We start from the raw sequence: 24986 nt of genomic DNA on the forward strand, positions 1-24986 counted from the left end.
GTAGAGGCACTTGAACCTGCTCTCAGCGATTATTTCCAATCATTTCATCAAAAAGATAGCGAGGTCTGAATCATTTGCGTGGGTCTATCTGCGCCTCTCATGTGTATTGGACATTCAGTCACACTTCAGCCCCCCCCCCACTCCCCCCCCATAGAAGCGACCTATACGATGGCAGAGAAGGGTTACACATTCCTTCTGTATTGATCTATACTCTTGTCTTTCATGTTACTGTGAAATGCTTCACTCACCACATAATCAAAGAATCATTAATGCTAGAGAATACTATACGAGAGAGAGAATGGGTGAAGCACGCTGTTGATTTACTGCCAGTGGATCGACCGGGTCGCCTATAGACTGAAGATGATCCCACGCTGATAAAGCCAATCAATCGCGTGTTCTCCGCCCTCGCACATGCTTTTATTCGCCTCGTAATAAAATAAACAATGGACTCTGTCATGGGTTGTTAAAAAAAAAAAGAGAAACGCAATCTGAATCTGAATCCAATCAAAGAATTGTCATAGATGGATCGACGTGCATGGATTCGCTGCTTTCAATGCAACACAGATGTGGAGTGTGTGCCTTAAAACTGCCTTAGCCTGGAGATCTGTCCACTATCTGCATGCAGTAGGTTTGTCACTGGACAAATGCCTACCAGTGCAAACCTGCATGTGTGCTGCCGTTGTGTCTGTGGTCTGTGCCCACATCTGATTTTTTTATTTTTTTTTGCAAAGTAATTGGGTCACAGTTGTTAAAAGCAGTCGGGGACTGTCTTAATCAAACTCAAAAATCCCCCGATGCGCATCCCTCCAGCAATTCCCTTCACCGGAGGTCTATAGCAAAGAGTGATGCATCCATTTCTGTTAACACAATGGAAATCCCTGCATCTCAGAGGTACTGCCAAATCCACCATGTTGAGAGGAGTATGCCTGTTGGTAGCATGTTAATCCACCTCCACCTCACATGCTCCCTCCCTATAATGCTTTGTCTAGTAGGAAAATAGGAGCCAGGCCGTGTGAGTGATGAGTTTATTAGCTCCTGCCAGCTGGGACCATCTCTTGGGTGATATTGGGCCGGTTAGTGGTGTGGCGGTGTGTGCGTGACGTTGCCGGGGTGCGGGGCACCAAGCAGAAAGGGGGGTGGGGAAGGCTCGGGGGGGACTACCCCAAGAAACTCCCTGGCAACCAGCGATGTGACCCCCCTGTCCCCATCTAGCAACGAGCGTGGGAGAGGGTGCTCCTATTTGATAATACCTATATGTGTAAAACCGTCACAGGCGAATCAACGGGCGACTTCCTTCAGCCCTGCACCTCCCAAAAATGAGTCCGATTTTTTTTAACGTGTAGGTCCCAGGATGTTTCACAATACGTGTGTATAACAATGATGGACAGGAGACGGGGGGTTGGAACACGTGGGTGCTGAGTCGATGTTTAAGTTCAGTTTTAAGCCCCATTAAGAATTGATAACTGTGGGAGCTACACGATATAGGTCTCTCGCGCGTGCATAAAACGCGCCAGGGACGCGACCCCCGCGCGCGCACAGCCGACTCCCTGATGAAAGGATGAGTGAATCCACGGAGGTGTCTGTGGACGTGGGCTGCTGTCCACAAGGAGCACCTTTGCCGGACCCCAAATGGCACCACTAGCGGTCGGGCGCGTGCCACACCCCTCTGGAGCGAACAAAGGCAGCGACACATGAGCCGTCGCGTCCAGGGAAGAAGTTCAGGTCGAAGCGGACGAATCTGATGGCGATTGAAAAAGAACATCGCACGATGCGTATCGGGTTGGTGCGAGCCTACTATTATAACTGCAATGCAAGTTGGCTGCTGATTATAGATGAGATATCATCACAACCCCCCCCCCCCGCCCCCCTCACTCTCCAACCCATTACGCACACATGCGCAGGCCGATGGGACACACCACAAACACAAATTCCAAAATCCAGCCCTTTGTCTCGGTCGCCTCGCGGCCGTCGCCCCGGAACAGGAATCCAGCAAGAAAAGGAGGAGAGAAGTGTGCGTGTGTGTGTGTGTGTGTGTGTGTGTGTGTGTGCGTGCGTGTGTGGACCAGACTGTCTCCTCCCCCCACCTTGAACGCACTCACCACACTCTCTCCTCCCCCTGTACCCCTCCTTCTCCTCCTCCACAGCCCTGCTCCCCCCTCCCTCCCCCCCATGCCTTTGTGTGTGTATGTGTGTGTGTGTGTATGTACCCGAAAACCGTGTGGCAGATGCCTTTTCCGGAGAAGAAGCTCTTTCCTTTTTGGGAGGGGGCATTTTCAAATCCATTAGTGTATTATAATCTTTTTGAAGACAAAAAAATAATGAAAAACTTGCCGGTTGAAAGTGAGAGGGAGAAACCGGGCGGACGCACGTGAGTCTCACTTATCCACAGCCGGGAAACGGAAAGGAAGAAACGCGCATCCAGCAAGTGCCGCAAATTGGACTTTCCACCATCAGCAACCCTCCCCTCTCTCCTCTCTCTCGCCTTCCCCGCTCCTCCTCCCTAGGTCTCCCCACTTTCTCCCACCCAGCCTCGTAGCTCCAGCTCTCCTTAAGGGATCCCAAAATAGCCGCGCTCCGGAGTGCTCCCTGGATATTGTTGGATATTGTTGGATTGGGGGGGGCGGGGGGCTGCTGGTTTTCCTGATCCCGGGGTGACTCGGAAGGGGGTGAGAGGGAGAGAGACGCTGGAGATGGATTAAAGGGACATTGCACCGCAAAACTGGAGCAGCACGCGCGAGCACGCCGGGGGGGGAGGGGGCGACGGGACTCGGTGAATTCACGGAGCCCCCGGGACAGAGGTGAGTGTCTGCGGTTGTCCTGCAGCGTCGTGGCTCTCTTCTCCCGCATGCACCCCCCCCCCCCCCTCCCTTTACCCTCCCACCCCGCAGCAACATCACCGCTCCTCCAGCCGAGAGACGAGTCGAGGGGGCGGAGGGGGCGGGGGGGGGGGGGGGGGGGGGAGATCAGCACATGGTTTTCACCTTCATAATTGATGATCTCATACGCAATCTGCTGATTTCTGCCTGTGTGTGAGGATCAGCGACATGTAATCAATAGCCCTCGCGGATTGGAGTCCTTCTTGTGGCGGACACAAATGTAAACTATAACCCACAGAAGAGTTTATAGCTATCAGCTATTATGCAGCCAACATGCACATTTGCAATGTCCCCCTGCGTTTGTATTAAAATCGGCTGCATCGTGAGGGTTGCTTTTGGAGGTATGAGGAGCCTGTGTGAGTTGTGTGATCGAGCTGAGCATATGGCCCATTATGTGTCTCTGGGAGCCAAGGGCCCTGCTGTGGACAGCACTGAAAGTTTCATGGTGGATGTAAAATGAATCTACTGCACTGGTTCACTATGATTGCACGTTTGTTTTCAATTTCAAGTGTGTTAGTGATGAGAACAGCGAATTTACACTTTGGATTTGGGTGTTCCTGTTCAGTCAATGGCCATGGATCCATGTCATATATACTGTATGGTCATATCATAGTGTTATTTTTTTACTTTTGTGGAATGAATTTGTATGCTTTTTTTGTTCAAAATGGGCAAAAGGAAATATAATGCTAGTTTTGTGAAAACAAGACTTCCTTGGTTGTGAGAAACTATGGTTTTCTTTCAACAAAAAAACATTCATTTTTATGAACACTGTGACTAGTATTGCACCATCGGGAACAAAAAGTTTCCATGTTCATCAAAAAACACAGTCAGCATTATAAATGGCTCTAATCAGCATATTTTGCCCCCAGTGCTTTACATTTTTTATTGCCCCTATTGAGTTGACACACTCAGACACTCTACTCTATCGTTGCATGTTTCAATTATTCAATGTATTTAATAATCTGAAATATATATTTATAATAAATAATTAATTAATATACCGTTTTTTAAATTTCATGCAATCCTGCAAATATTTCCAGTTTCCTTTCCAAAAGGACAAAGAAAATAAACAAATCTTTATATCTGCAAACCTAAATTTAGTTAATCTTATTGTGGTGTTTTTTTTCCTAACAAAGGTGGATGCGTCCCAGCCAAGCCTGAGGGATCCCTGAATGGCTTGTTTAGCAAGCAACCTCATGCAAAGCATATAATATGGCCTCTGTATTCATTTAGGAAGGATAGCATTAAACCCTCCAGTAGACTTTAAGAATCAATATCAAGTAGCGCTGAAGCTTTGATACCTTATTCAGACACTTGATATTGTGTTCCTTATCAATATTTTACCTGTAGCGTATACACATATTATACTAGTATGTCATTATACCTAGTGATGCTACTCAACAGCACTGGCCTGACGTAAACTAATCTAGCACTTACACATCCACCCCCCCCCCCCCCACCCCCCGCTCCTCCTGTGTTGATGGTCACAGAGTCTCGTATCTCTGTCTGACTGAGTGACAGACTGCTTCTGCCCACCGCAGGCTATACAACCCACCTTACCCCCCCTCGACCCCCACACACACACATGGGATGTGAACTGCTAAGACTTTACTCCCATTCAAACACTGCTGTGATGTTTGCAAGCACACACACACACACACACACACACAAACGTCATGCCCCGGAGGACAAATGCTGGTGTGATAGATAAAAAGGCCTCCCTTTTCAGTAAAAAGGCTCATTGTGTGTGTGTGTGTGTGTGTGTTGCAGTGAGGTTTAAGCACTGACTGGAGTAGGTCACTGAGACCAAGCGGCTGGGAGTGTGAGACCCAGGACGCAGCGTCTTCCTAAGCCGCTTTCAGCTACACTGGAATCCATCCATCCCAATAGCCTCTCTCGCTCCAATCCCCCCCCCCCCCCCCCCCAGCCCTACCAGACATACACAAACTGGAGCCAAACTGCTGCTTTTATCATTCTTCTTTTAAATGTCTTTGATCTCCGCTTATCTTGCATTCGCTTCTCTCCTATTCTCCTTTCCTCTCTTCTTCTTTCCTTTCCTCTTCATTTCTAGCGGCCATGGGAATTAGGCTGGAGAAGTCTTTGATTCTCTGTGCCTTTCGCCGCCTCAGGGTCAAGCCCTCTTATCTCAGACAGAGACAGAAACACAGAAAGGATGGATGGAGAGGAAAAGGAGGAGGGGAGAGAGAGAGAGGTGCTCAGACAGGTGGCTGAGGAAGAGTGGGGTGGTTGAGTAAGCAGAGATAGGAATTTATCAACAGAGATTTAAAAAAAAGGAGAAAACAGTGAAAAAAAGTCAGAGAAAAGTGCCAGCCAGAGAAAGATGAGCAAAGCTAAGCAAACCCAGAGTAAACAACAATAAAATGGAGGGACTGATGAAAGGGGTAGAGATGCCTGGACAGCTTTGAGCCAACACAACGTTCTTAAAGGGTGGGATTGTTGGATTGAAGCCTCAGATCAGCAGCTTTTGTGCTCATATTCAATCTGCCTGAAATCTTTGAGTCTGTGAGCCAGAAAAAAATTGCAAAATTGCAAGTAGAAAATGTCATTTACACACTTATTGGAGTCCAATACGCTCCACTCCAACTCATTCATAGCCGTGTGATTCCTTTGGCTCAGCTCTGTGACACAATGTGCTGCAGGTTTCATGTGTTCCAACGCAACCCACACCTGAGGCTTTTGGCCAAACGCAGATTATTACTCATCATATTACCTATATAATAGACAAATTTCTTATATTGACTAAAAGCAATAAAAAAAATATCAGGACAGCTGTGGAAGTTTGTAGAAAAAGAGCAGGGAAGTAAATGAAATGCAATGTAAAAAAAGATGGAGGGAGATTGAGGTAGTGATAGATGGGGCCCAGAGAGGTGTGCGTGGTAAATGGGGTTTGATCGAGTGAGCGAGAAGGATTGAAACGTGGTAGAGGACAGATGTAGAGATAGCAGGACTTGCAGAAAAGGAGGGCTGTGAATATTTAACTCTGTTTAGTTTTCCAGTCGGGCTCTTGGCTCCCACTTGTCTCTGAGGCCTCCAAAACGCCTGCAGGTTACTGAAGGCGGGAGACGTGTGTGCATGTCTGAGTTTGTGAGGAAGAACAACTTGGTGTGTAAAAAAACATTTGGAAGTTAAAAGCTTCCTTTTGAAAATGAATTTGCTCTTGAGTTGACAGCTTTAGCCATGACTCCTCAACATCCAAATAACCTTTTACGTGTTTGCCTGTGTCCTTTGTTCCTGTAGAAACACTATTAATGCACGTCATTAACAAACAATACTATATCAGAATTACTCAAAATATCAAACTATCTAATTTGTTCACTACCAAACCTTTCAGCCTTATAGGGACAGTTCTCCCTAAAATCAAAATACATATGTTTCCTCTTGAATGGGATGAGGTCCTTAGTTTTAGAGATATTGGCTTTGGATATTTGTACCGTAAATTGGAACAACATGGTACTCGTCAAAACAAATTTGACATTCGAAAAAAGTCAACGGTAATGTCTGTTCCCAGAAACCGGGTAACACAAGATAAGCCCAGGTAAGGGGACAAATACATATTTTTAATTTGGAAACCTTTCAAAAACTGTTTAACCGTCCAAGCCCGGCAGAAGTTAGAACGTCTTTTTGAGGCCTCAGAAATATTAATAGAAGTCCATGAAAGCCTCCTTGCTGACATCTCTTTGTATCTCTGCTGTTATCCCAACAGGTCTTGAATGGTCCCACCCCAAGATGACTTCCCCCAAAAACAAAGCCAAGAAGAAACAACCCAAAGACAGCATGACGATGCTGCCATGCTTTTATTTTGTAGAGGTATGTGTCGATCGATTGATCACCTTTATTTTGACATGCCAATGGTCATAGCCAAAACTTTTTCTTCATGCTGATGGGCAACTGGATGCGTCTGACCTCGACGAGTTTGATGTTTTTAACAACAACAAAAAATGACTCACAAATGAATCACTTTCTTCTCATTTCTTCAAAGTGGTTTATGGGTGTGTGGGACTAAATAAAAGATTGGATGATCACCCTTTTCCAGGCAAATATTAAATGCTAGTCACTCTTCTCTTTGTCCTTTTGCATGGGGCGGTGTGTGTGTCTGTGTGTGTGTGTCTGTGTGCGTGTGTGTGTGTGTGGTGTTACAGCTTCCCATCGTCCTGTCCTCCTTGGTGTCCTTGTACTTCCTGGAGCTGACAGATGTGTTGTCCCCGGCGACGGTGGGCTTCCGTTGTCACGACCGTGAACTGTCCATGCCCTACGTGGAGACTGGTGATGAGCTCATCCCTCTGCTGATGCTGCTGAGTCTGGCCTTCGCTGGTCCTGCAGCGTCCGTAAGTCCATCACACACACACACACACACACACACACACACACACACACACGCATACACTCACACACACACAGACACACACACACACAGGGGATTATTGATGCGGATGAAAGGTAGTTCCCTGAAATACTTTTTTTAGATATTTTTTTCACGCCTTTATTAGTGCAGCTGGAGAATAGTGTCGGCTAGAGCGAGAGAGGAGATGACATTCAGCAAAGGGCCTTCGGCCAGAATAAAGCCGCCAAGGACTAAGCCTACATTGGACGTACGCTCTATTGAGTAAGCTCAAGTTAACCCCAAATTCAATTTGAGACAATTTTGAGCTTCTACCTTGTTGCCCAAACTCTGAAGGTTCTCTGATGCGGGCAAATGAGGACATTGCACTAGCTTATATCAACTCATGGATGTCCACGCAGCCAAGTACCAAATTCTTTCCAAAGTGGACAAATGCTCTTTTATAGTATAGCTTTTAGCTATTACTTAAAAAAAAACCTTTGATATTACTGTTGACTCAACAGTGTCGCAGTTTGGATAAGCTGCACGATCAATATGAATCAGTGAGTAGCGATCAACCTTTTTAGTGAGTCGTTAACAATGCTGGCAGGTAACATACATTTGGTTTATTAGAGCCTTGTTTTACTGCTGTAAGCTGTACTGATGAGCTGAATTCACTATGAAATTCACTTAAAAATTCACAAAAAAACCTCGTTAAAAATAATATCCTGTGGTTTTCTCACATTTTTTTTACACTTTTTGTATAAATGCTGACTGGTGAAGCTTCACAGGAGCAACATTTTCCCATATTGTTTGTGAGTTCTAATCATACACAGAGACGCTGGTACAGACATAAAAAACATACAGCTTCCCCAACACCTGCCAAGCAAATTTAATCTCCCCTCAGGATGCAAAGTCAATGGACACGTTGAGAAATACTCACCTCACATTCCAATACACACCATCAAGCAGGCCCCAGGCTCCCCCAATCAATACACACACACCCTGCTCATCCATCAGCAGCATAGCAAGGAGCAGAGCTCATCTATCCTTCTGATTGGAAGTGATCACTATTCGATCACATCTTGCCTACGTTCCCCCTACGTAGCTCTCTCTCTCGCACCATAAATCACAATCACACAAATGGATATTTGACATTAAAGGCACATTCACTTTTTTTCCCCCACTCTCCTTTCTTTTCTGTTGTGTTCCTTTCTGTCGTTTTTTCTTTCCCACACTCATTTCCCACGCCCCTTCCTCTCTCTGCAGATCATGATGGGGGAGGCCCTGACGTACTGCTTGCAGTCCAAACTGAAGACGTGTCCCAAGTCGGAGAGCAGCATCAACGCCGGAGGCTGCAGCTTCAACTCCTTCCTACGCAGAACCGTGCGCTTCGTCGGTGCGTCCAAATTCCAATCCTTTTCGGGGGGGGGGGGGGGGGGGGGGTGTTTTTTGGAGAGAGTCCTGGAGGATCACGATGCTTCGTACCTAACAATAGCTGTGGTGCAGCTCGCCTCAGGGTCTATCTTCTAGAGGGTCTCATTAACCGCATGCTTTGTCAAGCGGCATTATTTTCCCGCCGATGCTAAATTTAAAAGAGGAGGCTGACAAAGAAACATTTGGAGTGCTTTTTTGAAGTGGTTGCCTATGCGGTGTGTTCCAGTTAATTGGTAACTGCCTAAGTATGGCAGCATTGCAGAAGCAGTGTGTTCGGATTGACTTCTTTTCTTGCATTTCAGTTAATTAAATGCAATGCATAATTAACTTATATACTGTACCTCTGTACAATCCTTCATAGTGAGGTCAGTTGGAGATTGTCATGTCCCAATGTGTAGCTCACATTTGGACCTCGGGGCAAACCACAGAACAAAATGCCGCTGTTCTCATGATGGAAATCGGTTTTCGCTCGAACAAATTGCTCCGTTTACCAGCTGAGTCCCCGACACGATTCCACTTTTTAGAGAAGGCAAATAAGCTAATTACATTAGTTGAATGAAGGGTGACTTATAAAGAAATGGGGATGATACAATGCTCCATGGGAAATATCTTGAGGCCAACTTTTAGCTTTGAAGTGAAAAGAGTAATTATTTCATCCTGCCAAATTCTCCCATGCGCGTAATAGCTTCACAACGTTATAAACTGAAGGCTTTTGGTGTCACTTCAGTGCCCCCCCCCCCCTCCCCTCCCTGTCCCTGTAAATGCAGGTGTTCATAAGTGAACTGCTCCTGGTGTAGAAAACCCCAGAGGCTTTTGGTTCATCTACTGCCTTACCATCTTTATCTCTGTCTCCTGCCTCTGTCCCTCAGGTGTTCATGTGTTTGGTCTCCTGGCAACAGCCCTAGTGACAGATGTCATCCAGTTAGCTACCGGTTACCACTCCCCTTTCTTCCTCACCGTCTGCCAGCCCAATTACACGGCTCCGGGGGTGTCATGTGAAAACAATGCCTACATCACACGCGACATTTGTATGGGGAAAGACCAATATGCCATCTTGTCAGCCAGGTAAGACGCAGAGATGAATGTAGAGAAGCACTAAAACAGTCCGATTTACAAATCTGCATTGCTTAAACAAAAGAATAGCAAACATAAGAAAATGCAATGCGTTTATTATAGATTCATAATAATATTGTTATCAGGAATTATTTGAGTCATGGTAATCATGTAGGGGACAGCCTTAATTGTTACGCATCCCTTTCTTGCAGGAGAGCATGTTCAAACTAAAGCAAGGAGTCTGGAAATTGATTTGCATTTGAAGGGGATTACATGAGATTAAAATAGCAAAAGAGTGAAATTCTTGTTACAGTTTAATTTTTTTTAATAATACGATATTTGCTTATTAATTATATGCTGCTTTGTAAAGTCAAGTGTTTATTTGTACAACAAGACTTGCCCTCACAAATTGCAACTATATTTGACTCCTGAAGAAACTCTTAAGCGGCGCAATGTGAAACAAACTAACAAGCAACAGTAAGTGTTAGAGTGGTATTAGACATAGTAAGTGCCGATAGAGAGACACGGGGATAGAATTTGAATAATAAAAACAACGTTAGTGTTGGTGTAGCAAGCTAAACAGCTTAATCAGATCTGATTCAGTCTTGGAATGAAAAAATGAAGTCAGGCTGTCCAAATGCTCTGAGCATCAGTGCAACGCTACCGGTAGCAGGAGCTGTAGTAGGACAGCTGCTTCCTCCAACACCAAACAAACCCACACACAAGTCAGTGACTCCATGGGTTGCTTGATTTAGTCCGCCAGCTTCAATCTGCAGTCATAACCACAACATACTTTATCATGTTGTAAACATTTATACGGTAGCCAGAACTTGCTGCTCTTAGATGTTTATGTTTCAGGACGTTGGGACTTTTATTACACTATGTTACATTTGCATCATGTTTTGAGTATTTTTGGTTAGAAAATAAAAGGTTGTAAGTCAGTTAGCTTTCTCACTTAACTTACCTGACAAGCTGAAGCCCCAAAATGTTGTAAAAATGAAGTATTTCTTGTGAATATCACTCAACACTACGGATATCATGGGGGTATAATGTGGTCTGAAGGGGTATTAGTTGGCCTTTACCCCGAAGTACTCACAGTTTGACAAACACACATTTGATCTCACAGGTTTTAATGGCAAATTTGTGGCAACACTCATTACATTCAATTAGTCTTTAGTTTAATGTTCAAGTGGCAATAAAGATGTAGAACACATAGCTTTTTTTTGGGGGGGGGGGGGAGATGTATCCCTTGTTTTCTCTTTTCTTCACTCTTTCACACCTAACTATTCCCTTTTATCCCCCTAGGAAAACCTTTCCATCCCAGCATGCAACGCTCTCTGGCTTCGCGGCTGTCTATATCTCCGTAAGCTCTTTTGTGTGTGTATAGACCTGGTGCGATGTATTTGAATCATACACTTAATACAGTTGATTTACTGGTAATTTAGTTAATCATGGTTCGATTTACAATACAATCAAGTCAATACATACAAGCTACTCAAATTGACAGCAATAATATGGATTTAGGCGTGCTCTCTCTCTCTCTATGTGTATATTGTAATTGTAAGTTGAAATGTGCTTTGTTTGTGTAGCCGGTCCACTCACGCGTGCATTGTGTGTCCAAGTGTGTGCGCCCTACTAGCTAGCTAACCACCAGGGCTCTGCACTGTCCTCATATGTCGGGTACGGAATTTGGAATTTAGCACATGCAACAATACATTTTTGCACTACATTTCCTTTTTCCTTTGACTTTCTGTTTCATTTTGTGGTTTTGTGCCATTCATGTGTTCATCACAACGACCCAGATGTTATCAGCTTACTAATAAGGAACACTGCAGCTGGCAATGTAAGGTTGGTTCCTGCATATCAGAGGACTTTCAGTTGGAATTAAATCACAGTCACTTCATACATAAATCACAATTATGTTATGGTGTTTACTCACTGAGAGATTTGCGTATTTCAGACTGCAGTACCCTCCAGGCAAGGAGTCATCCAAATCTCATATAAAACAATAACGGGGTCAGATTTCTGTTCGCTGTTACTTTCTAACGCATATTGGTCGTAACCTTTTGCTGCTCGGTTGTCTGGGACAGTATAAGTATGTGAACTGTGCAGCAAAGTAGCAATGTAAATAACCTCCTCATAGACGCACACACTCGCACACCAATGGTCATTCGAGCTATTAAAGCTCATTAAAGCTCACCAGACCGATTTCTGATGAGAGACAAAGGGAAGGACAGTAGGAGGAAGGCAGTAGTTTTTGTTGTTAGTTACAACATGTTATTTAAATGCTTAAATAAGAAGAACATTAACTTTGTGTAAGTGCTCACCACATCAATACATGTATTTCTGTCACAAGGATGTACAATTATTCCATTTGTTTCCATACTTTCCCTTTACACATTGTTCTTTTAAAAAAAAAAAAAAAGACCGAAAAAGTTGATCACAATAGACATTTTAATTGCATTGTAAATCTCACCTTGCAGACACATTCCTGCTTGAAGAAGATTGAAAACATTGTTTGTGGCCACGACTAAAAGGAAAAGCCTGTTTTACTGAATATTTTTGCAACGCCTGCTTCCCTGTCACTCATCTGTCTTCCACGTTATGTAACAAAATGCAGTGTGCACAGATAGAATTTCAATGTAATTATATAAATATAGTCAACAAAGAACAATGCAAGCTGTTTCGCCCTGCTTTTGACCTTTATGCTAAGCTAAGCTAACCAGCTTCTGGCTCAATCGTCAATTGATCCGCCCCTTTTTGTTGGCAAGAATATTTCCCCAAAGAGTTGTGGTACCTTTCAATGACACATCCACCTGCTCCGCCTGGCGTGTTCACGTGTCCCTTTCTCCCCAGATGTATTTCAGTGCCAGCATCAGCAGCACAACCAAGCTCCTGAAGCCGTTGCTGGTGTTTGCGTTCTGCATGGCGGCGGGCCTCGCTGGGCTGACGCAGATAACTCAACACCGCAGTCACCCGATAGACGTCTACGTGGGATACGTCATAGGAGCCGGCATCGGAGTCTACCTGGTTGGTTGAACTGAGCTCACGCGAGGAAATGTTTTATCCGGATAAAATCTCACTCAAGTCATCTTGATAATAAATCACGGGTCAAGAATTTTCTTTATGAACTTCCCGGTTCAGGATTTAGTGTTGGAAATGAGTACCTGCAAATGTTGGTCCCCAGGGAGTCGTTAGCAGTCAGCACACAGCGTTGTGGGAATGACCACGTACGCATGAATAGATTTTTGTGGTTAAGTTGTTTTGCTGTGACTCAATAGTTGTATTGTGTTATTCTAACACTATCACAGCATGTGCTTGCCAATGCTTCTTTTTTTAACCACCTCTCCCCTCGGTGGTGCTTTCACATATTTCTCTCCTACCAGTTTTTTAAGGAATGTCTATATATAGGCTTTTCTATTACGGAGGAAAGGGAGAGAGAATAACTAATCCAAATTCTCTGGAACAATTTCCCACTTCATTTTAAGACAACTTGTCGTTGCCATTTTCCACGCTCCTTTTCTCCTCCTCTCACTCTCTTCCTTCTTTGCCTTTCACATATGAAGAGTGGAAGCTTTTCTTCCTTTCAGTGAAGGATGAATTCTGATCGAGGGAGACGAGAGTGAATCATGTTGGCCTCAGACTAAACAGCAAGGGAAAAAGCACATTCATGCACTTGCTTCCCACTAACGGGAATATACATTTCTTCCCTCCCAAAGATTAAAGAAAACACACTTTCACGCTTCAGTCTTTATTTAACATGCTGGGTACTTCTCCTCATTTGTTCCCCCCCCCCCCTTATCTCTGTGCCAGGCTGTGTTCGCAGTTGGAAACTTCAAAGCATCAGAAGAAGATGCTCCCTCTTTGCATAGACTGGCCCCAGCTCAGCAGAAGGACGGCGGCCTGAGGGTGCTGAGCCAGCGGAGCCATGATTCCCTGTACAGGAAGACTCCCAGGGCGTCCGAGAGCAGAGAGGAACTGGGGGCGGGGCTGAGGTCCGGCGCCCGCTGTAAAGTCAGGAGGGAAAAGGCCTCCCTGGCCTCCCTCAAACGAGCCAGTGCGGATGTGGAGCTGCTGGCGACCCGCGGGCCCATGGGCAAGGAAACCATGGTGACCTTCAGCAACACCTTGCCCCGGGTCGCCAACGGCAACAGCCCCATCTCTCCCTCAGATGAGCTCCCTGCCACTCAGCGTCACATGACCTTCCATGTGCCCTTCGACCCCCAGAGGTCAAGGCAGCTGGTGACAGAGTGGAGGCAGCGCTCGCTGGAGCTCCGCAGCCAGAGCTCACAGGACGACGAGGAGGGGGCCGACGGGAGGGATAGAGGAGACGACCGAGGAGTGGCGGCGGGAGAAGGGGACCAGGAGATGCCTTCGTCGCTTTATCCCACAGTGCAAGCCAACAAGGGCGCCGCCACGCCGACCGCGGCCAGGATGGCGGTGGCGCCCCCACTCATTCACATCCCCGAGGAGGCCTCTCGCCCGCCGCCCGTCTCCCCAAAGAGTGCCAAGACCCGCGCCAAGTGGCTGACGCTCACCGAGGGAGGAGGGGTGAAAGAGCCGGGACCAGGGCCGATCCCGGTGTCGACGCCCCGCGTGCCCAACACGCAGCCGGGCCAGCCGCCCAGCCAGCAGAGAGTCACTCAGGTGGGGGAGGGGGTCTAAATTAGAAAATGAGTGCTGGCAAATCATAATAATTACATTATTTTGAGTGGTCATTTTTCATTCTTGGATTTCAAGTGGCATGCTGCCAGTGCTGCCTGTTCTGAAAAATATACTTTGGACACAAGAACAGATTTAATCAATGATTTATTTTGAACAGAAAAACAAGTGTGGAGGCAATTTCAGTGACAATATAAAATACATTGTAGTTGGAATAACATTGATATTGGATATGTTTCTACTAACTGTAACAAAATGTACCAAGTCCCTGTATATTTTTTCCTCTGCTAAGTAAATACAATTTTCTGTAGTGCCTGCTGTATTGACCTCGGGGTCATCAGTCGACGAAGCCAGGGCTTTGATCTGCATCAAACACTTCACTGAGCTTCTTCCCTTTGTATATTCTGACCAGATTGCTCTTCTGTCCTGCAGGTGATAGCCATGTCCAAGCAGCAGGGTCACGGGGTCACTTCGTCCACTAAGACGTCTGAAGGTGGCTCCTCCTCCGGCGGCGGGTCCAACTGCTCCGAGTCTCCGTATTACCGGATCCCCGCCGACCGGGACAGCTGCACAGGGAGCAACCCGGGGAGCATCGCCGGCAGCGGGAGCATCGTCACCATCGACGCTCACGCCCCGCACCACCCGGTGGTGCGCGTGTCGCCCGCTAACGGCAAGCCGTGGGAGTGGAGGAACACCATCAGCGGCAACATGATGGCCGCCGACACGGCGGCGGACAAGCACCGCATGTCGCTGCAGCGACAGGACAACGTCAACCACTACCGGGACTACCGGACGCTCCCCGTGAAAACGGACTCACTCTGCTCCTCCTCTTTGGCCGCCGAGGGGGGAGCGGAGTTGCCTCCTCCGCCTCTCCCCATCTCCTCCTCCCCTCTGCCTCACCCTCCTCACCTGTTGCCGTCCCCTCTACCGCCACCCCCGCCCCACTCGTCCACTTCGCCCTTGCCGCCCCCTCCTCACCCGAGCTCCTCTCCCATGCTTGCCCCGCTCCCTCACCCGGCCCCCTCTCACATGCCTCCCCCTCCGCACCTGTCCTCTCAGATGGCCCCGCCACCCCTTCCGACATCCTCTCAGATGCCCCCGCCTCCTCACCCGTTATCCTCTCAGATGCCCCCGCCTCCTCACCCGTTATCCTCTCAGATGCCCCCGCCTCCTCACCCCTCTTCCTGCCAAATGCCCCAAGCTCCTCGCCCGTTCTCCTGTCAACTGCCCCCGCCGCCACATCCGTCTCTTTCCCCTTTGCCACCGCCTCCTCACCCGGCATCCTCCATGCCTCCACACCCGTCCTGCTCCAGCATGCTTCCCCCTCCTCCCCATCCCGACCTACTGATGGACAGCCACAGCCATGCGCTGTCCCGCTCCTCCACCCTGCCCCGCCGGCCCTCCGTCTCCGCCCGCAGCCACGCGGAGCAGGAGCACTACTACAAGGCGATGCAGAACGAGAGGATGTTATAGTGGAGACGTCGTTGTCGTATCAATGATTGTACTTCAGACAGTCAAACATAGTAGGTCGTGGCAGGTGAAGAGAGCTTTACGACGTTTGAAAAAAAAAAAAGGACATGAAGGTTTAGCAACGGAATGCTGGAAATTAAGAGGCAGCAGGGGCAGAGGACCATATGGGGGTGGGCGGGGGGGGGGGTCATTTACTCTCATGTTCACATGTAATGCCCACAGCGCCGGCTCAGCGGTTCTGGCTGGGAAAAGAACACACGCAAGGAGAGAAAGGGGAGTTTCAAAGAGCAGGTTGAAGATTTAAAAACCCTCGTTCACCTAGTTTCAACACGCAGATCCTCTGTGTTTCTTTTAGACACGTTCAGAGGAGGAGTGGAAGAGATGCAGCTGGAAGAGAGATATCACAACGAACGGCCTGGGATTTGCTGAATCAAGTTTTCCCTTGATAACGGGGATAAAGACTGAGGAAACAAAACAACTACATGAGCGCTATCGCTCCGTAAACTAGCACAGCTGTTTGAGAACAGTGGGGCTGAACCCCTCCTGCTGCAAAGCACCCAAAAGCTTCATAAAGAAAATCATGCATCAACTTTTAAGTACAGGTTGAAGAATGCAACCCACACAAGCATAACCACTCTGAATACACAAACCAAATGGGAAAGTTCATATCTCACGCCAAGCAGATCTGTCAGCCTCCACCAGACTGAGCAGGAATAGGAAGCTTTGCTCTCTGGCTTGGTGTGAGGAGGAGGAGGAGGAGGAGGAGGGGTGATGGGCATAAGGAGGATCACTCACAGTTGGGCACCCCTATACAGACGTCACTGAATGGATTAGTGTTGTAAACATGAGCGGCGATGGAATGGATGGAGGATTGTTCCTGAAGTGAAGAGGCGCTGCTGGGCCACAGCGAGTCAGCCAGTCTGTCTCTGCTGTGTGCAGAACCTGCAGCATCGCTAAGGAGATTAACTTTGTTTATCAAACCCGTGCTTCCACACTATTCCGTATGTAGACCATCGCATTTGGACCTTTGACAAATGGGATTGCTAATGGAAAGCTGCCCAGCCAGTAGTAGAGCCCACCATCATCATGAGAGACATGCACATTGGCTCAAGCAGGGATAATAGTCTCTGTTTGTACGTACACTTCATCAGGGGTTTGTAAGTTGTTAACGGTCATTTCTTATCTGCAAAAATATCTTTCGTTGTCTTTTTATTTCCAGTAGCTATTTCATCTTTCAGCTCTGCTGAAAGGTTAATACAATATTTACACACTTCTTACAATCCTTTATTCATCCGCGTATTCCATCTGTTATCTAATACCGTTAGGAACGAGAGATGGCCAGTCTGTCACACGGGTGCCCTTATATATGGAAGCCTTATTAGGAAGTGATACCACCAAAGAACCAACACACACCCCGACGGGGCAGCCGAAACCTGACAAACAAGGTTTGAACAAACAAGGCAAAAGAATCCTGAAGCTTTTCGCCTGCACGTCACAGTCCTCATCAGCAGATGCTCCGTTGTCCCTGGCAACCTGCATCTCCTGATGGGGACTGATGGGTGTAGTGCAAGAGGTTGAAGCAAGTGGTACACCTCCAGTTGATTGGTTCAGCCAGCTGATGTTTGATACAAGTAGGTGACCAGGTGATGTGCTTACCGCTTAAAGGTAGGCCACTAGGTTTAGACATTTTTAAACAAAAAACGATTGAATATTAACCCTAGAATTAATCTAATTATGAACTGATGAGGAATATAATCAGAAACACGCTTCCATCCTCCTCTTTGGGAGTAAGTATGTGTTCTTCCTGTTCCCTCCTGCTACTTGTTGTATTTAAACTGTGTTGTATATAGTTATCTGTTAATTATCATTTCATACATACATACATACAAGTTTTTTATAACTATAACAATATTCCTTCCAATGACAGGTGCTTCAATTTCGATCGTACCGTGATGATTTTTTTAACGAAATACTCAAAAACATGGTTAAGTTGGTCTTAAGTCATGCACCAACATCTGAAGACGTGCTATTGGAAGGGGGGGGGGGGGGGCTCGGTGAAACAGCTTGTGTTTGGTAGTGGAGCTCCTCACATGGGGAGCTGGTAGATGATGTCACTTGTCGGTCTGTGCTGCATGTGTGTAAGAGCGTGTTTTTTAGCGATAATTCCGCGGTTCAGGTCTGCGCTGTAAACTTCGACGGACAGACGGGCTGCATTTTTTAGTACTGGTGATAATCGTTCTACTCCCCCCCCCCCACATTTTGACTGTAAAAATACTTGTTATTACCATTCATTATTAATGCTAATATTATTCTGCAGTCCTCTTTTGTGGGCTGATGTTTTTTATCTGTGGTGATGTGCAACATTAATAACCCCCATTGAATAAAAAGCAAAGACTTCATAACTGAGGTTTCATATTGTCTTACTCAACAGCGTTGGCGGGTGTTCATAGCGTGGCTCAAAATAGACAGAGGGTCAGTGCACGCAGAGCTTTTACCACCACTCTAATGAAAAGGATATTCTCCATTGATTATTGGGTTATGAGTACTCATTCGTTCTGTACTCTCACACAATGGCACACACACTCACATGGTTACACACAGCCAGACTGAGCCGGCCTGCATCAGTCTGGCTGTTTGCAACATTTGCTCCTTTTCCTGAGGGCTAGTGTCAGGTTTCCATAATGAATTCTGATGCTCCATCCCAGATGACCAGCAGGGTGTGTGTGTGTGTGTATGTGTGTGTGTGAGCATATGCACAGGCTATAGTATACTGAAATGTTCCCCTTAGATATTGGTGCATTGAGGAGAATGATGATGAGGATCTAGATATAAGTCGTGCTGTAGTTAACATGGTCCAGATTTAGTGGGGTTGTGTGTTCATTCCGGTATGTGTCACAACAACTTTTTCTATCTGTATGTGTGAGTGTTTGGTTCGACTAGTATGCATATTTTTGTTTGAGTGGGTGTGTGTTCGGCGCACTGAGCTCTGTGACGAGGCCGCACAGGCAGTGGGGGTGCAGATGGTGCACTCCGGCCTGAGGACAGGCAGCCTGTCCATGACTCACACTCGGCAAGCCAGCAGCACTCTCTCGCCTTCCACCCTCAGTGTCCCAGAAAGCGCAACACAACAAGTGTGTATTTGTGTGTGTGACGATGTATTTGTGTGTGACGGAAGGAGGCAACAGAAAATGCGGACGGAGCTGTCTTTATCCATGTGTCTGTGTGTGTGTGTGTGTGTGTGCGAGAGAAAAGGTAGCTTTCCAGGCGAAGCTGCTGACAGTCTTTTCAGGTCTGATTTACCACTGCAGAACAACACAAAGGCCTTTTGTCCGCAGTTCCTCTTTTATCTGACTCACTTTGTCACTATCCTTCTCCCTACTGCCATCTCACCCGGCTCCCCATGAATCTTTGCACATTGAGAAAGGGGATTTGGAGCTTTGGAGCTTATATCCTGATTTTCCTCCAGTTCTCAGTTTCTTGAATTAGCGGATTCTAGGGTTGCAGCTTGTTTACAGTCAAATCAATACTAGGGGTAATTATTCAGCAAAAGGTCTTGCGTGAAAGGTCCGTCATATCTAGCTACAGGGATTTATAATGACAATATAAATGCAGCCCTTAAAATATGATTCCTCCTCATGGTCTTGAAGGGCTTTGTTATTTATAAAAAAGGAAAAGAAAGTGATGGTTTCGTATTACTACAGCGTAACGGATGTTAAAATTCTCAACCCGCAGTAAATTAAGTTAAGTCTCACGGGGGCTTATTAAATCATGGTAGAAATCCTGTCATTTGTTGACCCAGCAGGCGCAGAGCGAGATCCCAAATGATAATGTGCCAGTCTACGGCCAATGGCTGGGGGCTAAGACTGACATTTCTAGGAGGCTGTCTTCATTCAGTCACTAGCTGTGTTTCCATGTTTCTTTCCTGAGGTCAAAAACTACATTTCTTCAGGTTTATTTCTGCCACCAAACAGACAATAAAATCATGATGTTCTACCAGCGACATTAACGGGTATTTTAACACAACATCAACTATAGGAATTTACTGATATTTTAACTTTGGGAAGAATATTTTCCCTCCATGGATATAGTCTTGGTGTTGATGATACGGCTTGCTAGCTCGCTCTTTCCCTCTTTTATCCCCCCAGCTATAGAGGCTGATAAATGTATTATACCCAGCTAAATGTTACACTTTTTCAGTTCAGCGGAGAACCTTACAATTTTATCAAGTTACTTTCTACTCAAAAGGCCACTGCTGCTTTAGAGAAGCTTCACTTTTATCCAGACTGATTCCTTGGATATTCCCTATACAATATATACAATATATACAATTCCATCCTCTATTGGGAGCATGCATATCTCTTAGGGCTATGCATGTAGTGTTTAGTTGTTGAGCTATTTTCATGTGGGTTAAAGTGGTGAACTGACCAACACTCACTATAACACCTGGCTGTAAGTTCATGAAGTTTTGAATGAAAATAAAACATCTCTCAGAGTCTTTAAAAAAAAACGGTTTCTAAAAATTCCTCAAGAGTTGACTTTGCAAAGATGCATGGCTTTGGTGTGACAGCTTAAAGACACAGTGTGGAAAGCAGGGAAAGGATGCAGGTGGTTCAGTCCCCGCTGTCTCTGGCTCTCCTATTATACTTGATGTGTCTGCTTGGCTGTCTCCTTGTGCTTTCCCCTGAGATCTGAGCCGATAAAGATGGAGATGGATACGACGGATCCCCTTACCCAACACGCATGGGCGTGCACAGAAACTAATATACCCTACATATAAGAATATAGTCTGCAACACACTTGCTTAAACCCAGATAGATTTAAGTCAAACACTCTTCAACTGGCGGACACGCATCCACATTAAATATTGAAATTCAGGCTCATGCATATTTGTCCTGGTATTGTATTGCAAAGGCAGAGGAGGGGAACAGTTCAGTGCATGTGAGCATGATTGGGCTGATGAGGTTTGTGGACTTACATGCATGAGTAAGACTACAGTACACTGCTCCAATACCCTACAGGCCCAGCAATGGGTAGTAACACACTGACACAGTTATCAGACCGGACTAATGTGTGTGTGTTGTGTGTGTGTGTGTGTGTGTGTGTGTGTGTGTGTGTGTGTGTGTGTGTGCGTGTGCGTGTGCGTGTGTGTGCGCGCGCGCGCATGTAGGAGACCCTTGCATGTCTTAATGTATGTGTCATACATTTGTGTAGAGCACACACACTCAATACACACACACACACCATGCCTCCTTCACTGCCCTCTCACCTCTGCTCATATGTGAGATGTATCTGCAGGGACTGCGTATGTCACATGAATGACCTCCTCCATGTATGGGCTGCCTTAACTGTCCTCCGTACGTCTTTTCAACGCATGAATACCTCTCCTGCCAGAAAAATGAATTGTCGCATGTGTCATGAGTTTTCTGAGAGCTCTTGGCAGATGATCATCATGCAACCATCTGACCCAGTTTTGCTTCAAATGCTAAGGGATATTTTACATTACAGACCCCAAAAGACACACAAACGTTCATCTCTGCACCGCTGCACAGAGACGGTCAAAAGCAAATTTGACACTATATCAAGACTGCAACACATTTGCACTGTAGCACGCACAATAGTTTCACCAAAGCATAGAATCCAGTGAAATAAAAATGAATTCAAACAGTCATGTGTTAACTTGACATTTAATTTCATATCAGCTGCAGTGGCGCAGAGACAAATGCTGAATCTAAATATGTCGACTGTGTTAAGGTGTGTCTGGGTGATCATAGTATAGAGTATGAATAAGAATACATTGATAAAAATAGAACAGCCAAAGAGTGTGCAAGGGCAAGGAAAGAAACACACAAACAAAGACAAAAGGGAGGGGAGGATTGTAAATTTGGGAGTAAAGCAGAGAGAGAACCCGCACAGGAGAAGCAAAAAAATGAAAGAAAAATGAATAAAGTAATGACAAGTGGAAGAGAAAATGAAATTAATTGAGGCTCAGGAGAAACAGGAAGCCACTGAAGGTTCTATTTAGGAGAAAAAGTAAAAGAATGAACAAACCAATGAATACCATAAGGAACAACAAAGGAAGTTTGTAAGTAAAAGAAAGTGAGCAAAAAAGGAAACAGAAGAAATGACTGAGCGGGAGGATCAAAAGAAGGAATTAACAAACAAAGCCACAAGAGAAAAATAAATTTAATGACCTGGGGAGAATTTAAAGGGGTATCAAGTAAGTAAAAAAAAAGGAGGCAAAAATAAGTCACTGGATGAAGGGACGTAGAATAGAACAAAATAAAGAATGCAATAGGAAAGGAATGAAGGTGGGAAAGCAAAGAAAAACGTAAGAATCAAGATAGAATGTCAGGGTAGGTAAAACAGGGAGACACATAACATAGAAAGAGAAGGAAATGGATCAGCGCACAAGAGGAAAATAAGGTAGTATAAATGGGAGGGAGAGAAGGAAACGAAAAGGGAACAAAGACTAAGTGAAGGGAGTGTAATCCGTCACACTGTGACTCCGAGTCGGGCCTGTGGATGGATCACTGGATTCGCCACAATACTCGCTGACCTGCATAACAGCTATTAACACTTTGGCCCATCTGTTGCCAACTTCATCCAGCACTGAAGGGGGGGGGGGCAACGTGTCAGCATGTATGATAGAGAGAAAGGCAGACAGCTATTGGGAAAGAGAGAAGAAGAACATTGGAATACAGCTGTACCATAATGCGTGTGTGTGTGTGTGTGTGGGCAGACGTGGATATCAGTAGGTGTGTAGTTAATGATGTGGCATCATAATGAGGGCCAAGACATCCGTTCACACGCATTTCCATAGCAGGACCCTCATTATCCCCGTGTGGAGCTCCAGTGGCAGACTGATGTACTTTTGTGTCCATATTCAAACGCACAGCCTGATTAAAAGAGCGATATTGAGGGAGAAATAAAAAGGGATTCAGACATAGACCAGGATTCAGACATAGACTAGCTCTTTCATTATTCATGTCTGGTTTAGTGGCGGTATCCTGCTGCTACGGAGAGAAGGAGCAAAGAGTGACAAAGGAGGAAGGAGAGAATGGAGGAAGAATGACTAAATTGCACTCATTAGAATGTAAAAAAAAATCAAAGAGAGAAACATTAACTTCCCATAAACTCCGGTGCCACAGCTCATTACAAACCAGACTAGCAAAAGAAAAGTGCTTAAATTCTCCAACTCCCCCGCACACCCCCACGCATCCTCCACGCACACGAGAGCACACAAAACCACCCACTGGAGCCCACAGAGGCATCGTTGACCTTATAAAGCACACAGGGAGAGACAGAGGTGAAGTTCGGTTCACAGAGAAAGTCAACAGTGGATTTGGGGCACTTTTCTGGCACAGTGCACTGAGGAGGGAAACTCTTTTTACCCCCCCTCAGACACTTGATCTGCCTTTCAGCTTCATCCCTCCCTCAATACTTCAGGCCTCCCACTCACCCTCTCTTATTCACTTCCTCATTCACTTCCTCCGCACCCCTCCCCTGCCGTGGATTTACACACCCGCCAAATTCCAGTTATTTTCATGTTGGGTGATTTCTGTTTCTTCGATGTTTATTCATGACCGAGGTTCTGAGAGAGAGATAATAAGCCAAGTGCTGAGCTGGCCCAGAGGGGCCTGCTAGGGCATCTGCATTAACACTACTCACGTCTGAAGACACACACGCACAAACACGCACATACCAACCCTCCCAAAATAAAGAACAGGACCGTTTTGGGTTTATCGGTTTACTACTGTTTTGCTCACGAAACCACATTGTATCATCTCAGCCGGGTCCCTTTGCTGTTTCTCTTTCGTCAAGGAGAGAATATATTTATATATGTATATATTTCTTTTAGATGTCAAACCATGTCTGACCCTCATCTGTCAGCAGTGTTCATCATGATGTCATGACAAACACAGACACACACACACACACACTGCAATACAGGCTGAGTTTCTTTTCCAAACCCACCCCCTCTTGCAAGTGTCATCGTATTTGTATGTTGCCCACTGGGTGATGTTGTTTATGCATGCATGCATCAGTGAGGAGAGATTGGATGTTCTAGTTGCCAATGGAGAAGGTGTGTGTGTGTGTGTGTGTGTGTGTGTGTGTGTGTGTGTAGGGGGATAAGTTGTTTGTCTTTCAGAGTGGGTTAATGTCTCTGTTATGCTCTCTCACCAAACTAGGCTCGCTTTCCTTTACTGATCACCTTGTGTCCGTCTCCGTCTTATTCTGCACCTTTTCCGCTGTCAGAGACGGAGCTGGTTGTGTGGCGTGCCCCTTCTCTCCCTAAGATAAGCCATGATGACACATGCAAGTTGTGATCGGGTTTCATTGAGTTCCATAGGCTCAATATAGACTTTGTCAAAGGACTAAAACGTGTTTGTAAATAAGTCACCCGATCCGTCTTGTTTTCTCCAGAGGGATGGAGAGGATGTACGGAGATTAAATCCCTGTGTTGACAGATCTTGCGATGCTATTTTGAGAACTGACATTCCAGCATGCATTGATTACTTGATATTCAGGTGAAAGCCATCTGAGCTGCAGTGTTGCAACAGTTCTACGTAGCCTGGATGCCTGAAATAACTTTCTCTTTCAATCACATTGGATCCATGTTTTATTTAGACTTGTAGATAGGTTTTCACCTGCAAACCATTGTTTCTTATTTACAGGGCACCTCTAAAAACAAATCTGTTTCCTTGAACGGCGGCGGACAATGAGAGATGGGTCTCTACTTGAACATTTTACACCCTGTTGGAACAGCGTTTGTTATTCCGCATGATTTGTTTTGTGGTCAGAATTTATCAGCATTTTACTTGAACTGAACATCTGATGACACAAATCGGACAAAACCTGCTAACCTGAGCCCAACAAAGAGGATTATCTCAGTTGTTTGACGTGAACCTCTTCATAAACCACTTTAAAATGTTATTTTAGTCAAACGTTGCATCCTTACTTCCCACAGAACCCCTCAAATCAAATTGAATTACACACATGCTTGTCATCACTTTAGTTTTGTCCCTTCATAGGAAGTTTCCTTCAAACTAAGGAGGTCGTATTCAACAAAAGATTCTGCAATTGTAACATTTTATACACGTATAAAAGTCCTCTGAGATGTAAAAAAAATGTAGCTATATCTGTCTGCC

The 24986-nt window shown here is 45.8% G+C and overlaps 1 protein-coding gene across 1 annotated transcript; it reads left to right on the plus strand.

Moving 5' to 3' along the window:
* Window positions 1-1446: 1446 nt before the first annotated feature.
* LOC119227934 (phospholipid phosphatase-related protein type 3-like) lies at window positions 1447-16000 on the plus strand. The gene is made up of 9 exons (XM_037487142.2): window positions 1447-2798; window positions 6601-6704; window positions 7037-7222; window positions 8485-8614; window positions 9522-9717; window positions 11011-11068; window positions 12562-12735; window positions 13519-14352; window positions 14800-16000. Exons 2-9 carry the CDS (start codon window positions 6624-6626, stop codon window positions 15838-15840), a joined length of 2700 nt encoding a protein of 899 aa, XP_037343039.2. The 5' UTR covers window positions 1447-2798; window positions 6601-6623; the 3' UTR covers window positions 15841-16000.
* The last annotated feature ends 8986 nt before the right edge of the window (window positions 16001-24986 follow it).

The sequence above is a fragment of the Pungitius pungitius genome, chromosome 14, assembly GCF_949316345.1.
Source record: "Pungitius pungitius chromosome 14, fPunPun2.1, whole genome shotgun sequence".
Lineage (NCBI taxonomy): Eukaryota > Metazoa > Chordata > Actinopteri > Perciformes > Gasterosteidae > Pungitius > Pungitius pungitius.

What these genes read in the sequence shown, in the direction of transcription:
- LOC119227934 (XM_037487142.2), top strand. Translation starts at nt 6,624, where the DNA reads ATGACTTCCCCCAAAAACAAAGCCAAGAAGAAACAACCCAAAGACAGC. An exon ending in CATGCTTTTATTTTGTAGAG is followed by an intron (nt 6,705 to 7,036) that starts GTATGTGTCGAT and finishes GTGGTGTTACAG; the next exon opens with CTTCCCATCGTCCTGTCCTC. An exon ending in CCGGCATCGGAGTCTACCTG is followed by an intron (nt 12,736 to 13,518) that starts GTTGGTTGAACT and finishes TCTCTGTGCCAG; the next exon opens with GCTGTGTTCGCAGTTGGAAA.